General features: G+C 27.6%; 1 pseudogene across 1 annotated transcript; it reads right to left on the bottom strand.

The window, feature by feature from the left end:
* Positions 1 to 2,869, bottom strand: PRSY57_0029100 (erythrocyte membrane protein 1, EMP1; annotated as a pseudogene; the record flags this gene model as incomplete). The annotated part of the gene is made up of 2 exons: positions 1 to 1,054; positions 1,360 to 2,869. Coding segments are annotated over 2 exons (2,564 nt in total), but the record flags the coding sequence as incomplete, so codon positions are not given.

Here is a 2,869-nt window from a genome sequence, read left to right as displayed (position 1 = left end):
CATAATATATATCATCTTCCATATCATTCAAGATATGATCCATGGTAGAATTATCAGGGTATGTATCCATATTTGTATATTCATGTTTTGGTTTAGGATCATCCATATCAATTTCGATCGAAAGATTAGTATTCAACATATGATTATCATTAGGTATATCACCAGTATTATTATCTTTTTCCCATTCTTCATTCAATTTGTTCAAAATATCCTCCTTGTTACTCCATTTTTCGCACATATCTCTATGTCTATTAAATCATGTATGGAACAAATCTATTTGGTTCATTACAGGATCACTATTTGTTCATTTAATGACACTGTTGTTTGATGTACGTTTTGGATGTTTTGTTCCAAATAATTCATTTTCTTTTCTTTTCAATACTTCATCATATATATCAATAGGTTTACCACCACTTAGTGAATCATTAATTAAATCTATACCGCTATAAGAATCATTTCTAGCATTCATTGGAATATCATTATTAGTATTAGTACTCATATTAATATTATAACTAATTTCTTCCCCAGTATATAAATCCCTATCATGAATAGATATAATAAAAGGTTTTTCTTTAGGATTATCAAAATATAAAGTATTAGGTTGTGTATTCATTGGAATATCTCCACTTCTATAATTATTATTTGGTTCTGTATTTGGTAAATATTCAGATATAAAATCATGTTTCAGTTCATTCCATTCATCATCAATAAATCTATTCGTACGTGGTGTATCACTACTCGGTATATCCCTTTTTGATGGTTCTAGTACTACTTCTATCAATGTTTTATATTTAGGACTACCTGGTACATATATATCATTAATATCAAATTCTTCATACTCACTTTCGGAAGAAGTTATATCAGTAGTATCAGACAGAAACATATATTTATCTTCATCTGCACTATCACCTTCCATATATATATATGTTTTTCCATTATATGAATCACTTCTATATGGTATGTACCTATTTTTGGATTTCAATGTAGGCATTCCATGATCTTCGTTCGGGATATTCAGTATACGCAACAAGTCCACAGACGATTTGGATTTTATCTATAATAAAAAAATAAATATATAGGTAAGTATTTATATGTGTATGTATTTAGGTAGGTATGTATGTATATGTATGTATATGTTGGAGTATGTATATGTATGTATGTATAGGTATCTATATATATGTATGTATGGGTATATATATGTATTTGTATGTATGTATATATAAATATATTTGTGCATATATATGCATGTAATTTTTTTATTTTTCAATATAAATACATATTTTAAATATTTATATAACATATACACATAACATACACGCATAAATACCACCAATATATATATATATATATATATTTTACCTTCATGAAAAGAACCGCTATCAAACCTAACGCCAATACAATACCAACATAGATAGTACTTTTCATTTTATCATTTTTAGGATCATAGTGTGCTACTGGGTGTGTTGTGTTTAAATATCCTGGATGTAAAAAACCCATATAGGGTGAAAAGAAATAGAGTTCTTTAGGAAGAACTCTTTGCGCTTCTTCTTTTTTATTTGGATGTACTACATGATTTTTTTGTGTTTCATCTTCAACTAAATATAAACCAGGATATAATTTTTTTAGTACTTCTTTCAATTCATTATTTTCATTATTTTTTCTTCCTGTACCTATTTCATTTATATCATTTAACTCCAAACCGCATTCAGAATATTTTGATTTTATATATGACTGAACATTTTCTTCAGATGGTTTATTGTCTATATTACCTGAAGATTGATCTTTTAATTGTTTATATTTTATATTTAGTTTTTCCATTGAATTTTTTATCAATATATTCAAGCTAATATATTTTCTAATACCATTCTGACATCCAGGTTGTCTTAATAATTGTGACGCATCAAAATTATCTTCGTTTGAACAACGATATTTTGTTTTTAATGAATCCCATACATGTTTCTTTTCCTTACATGCTTGCATTGCCCATTCAATTAACCATCTTAAGAATTGCTCAGTTCCATCTTCAGTAGGTACAGTACACCAAGTTTGTTCTACACTTCCATCTTTGTTTCCTTTTTGATATCCACATAACATAGCGTGCCATACATGAGTTCTATTATTTTCCCACCATGTTTTACGATCTTCGGTTGCTTCATTTGATGTTTCAAATATTTTTTTAATTTTTTCAGATAATGAAGTGTCCATCATATCAGTTCCTTTAATTATATCGGAATAATCTGCATAACTATATTTCATTGCCTCTAAGCACAACTTTTTTTCCGATTTATATTTTTGACCTAACAATTGTCCTTGACTGAAAGCAGAAGTAAGAAGATTTTTTTTTAAAATTTCTTTATCACCTTTTCTATAATTATATGCAGTGATAGGTCTTGTACATAAATGTCTTCTTCTTGGAGGAATCAATACACCTTTATTATCATCTGAACTATTAAGAACAAGGTATGCGTTCCAATTCTCAAGATTATTATCATAATCATTCTTCGAGCAGAAGGTAAAAGTTTGTAATTCCTTACATTCATCTTTGTTTTGATCGGTAGGACAATTATCCAATGGATTCTTAGAAGGTAATGTACAACTGCAAGCTTCTTTATAACTGTTTGGTGTTTCTTCGAAAGCATATGATCGTTTATTAAAAGAACCATCATTTTCATTAAATTTATAATTCAAACACTTACTTGTTTCATGAAGATATTCAGAAACGCTATCAACAGAACATTCACTTTTATATTTTTTCAACTTTTGTACAAAATTTTCAACATGATCATAAGTAGAGATTTTTGTATCTATTTGTTCATACAATTCTTTGTATTTCTTATATTGTATATCGAATAGAGTTTTCCATTTAAGA

This window comes from Plasmodium reichenowi (genome assembly GCF_001601855.1).
Source record: "Plasmodium reichenowi strain SY57 chromosome Unknown, whole genome shotgun sequence".
Lineage (NCBI taxonomy): Eukaryota > Apicomplexa > Aconoidasida > Haemosporida > Plasmodiidae > Plasmodium > Plasmodium reichenowi.
Note: the sequence above shows the minus strand (reverse complement) of the source record. Positions and strands in the feature narration are given on the sequence as shown.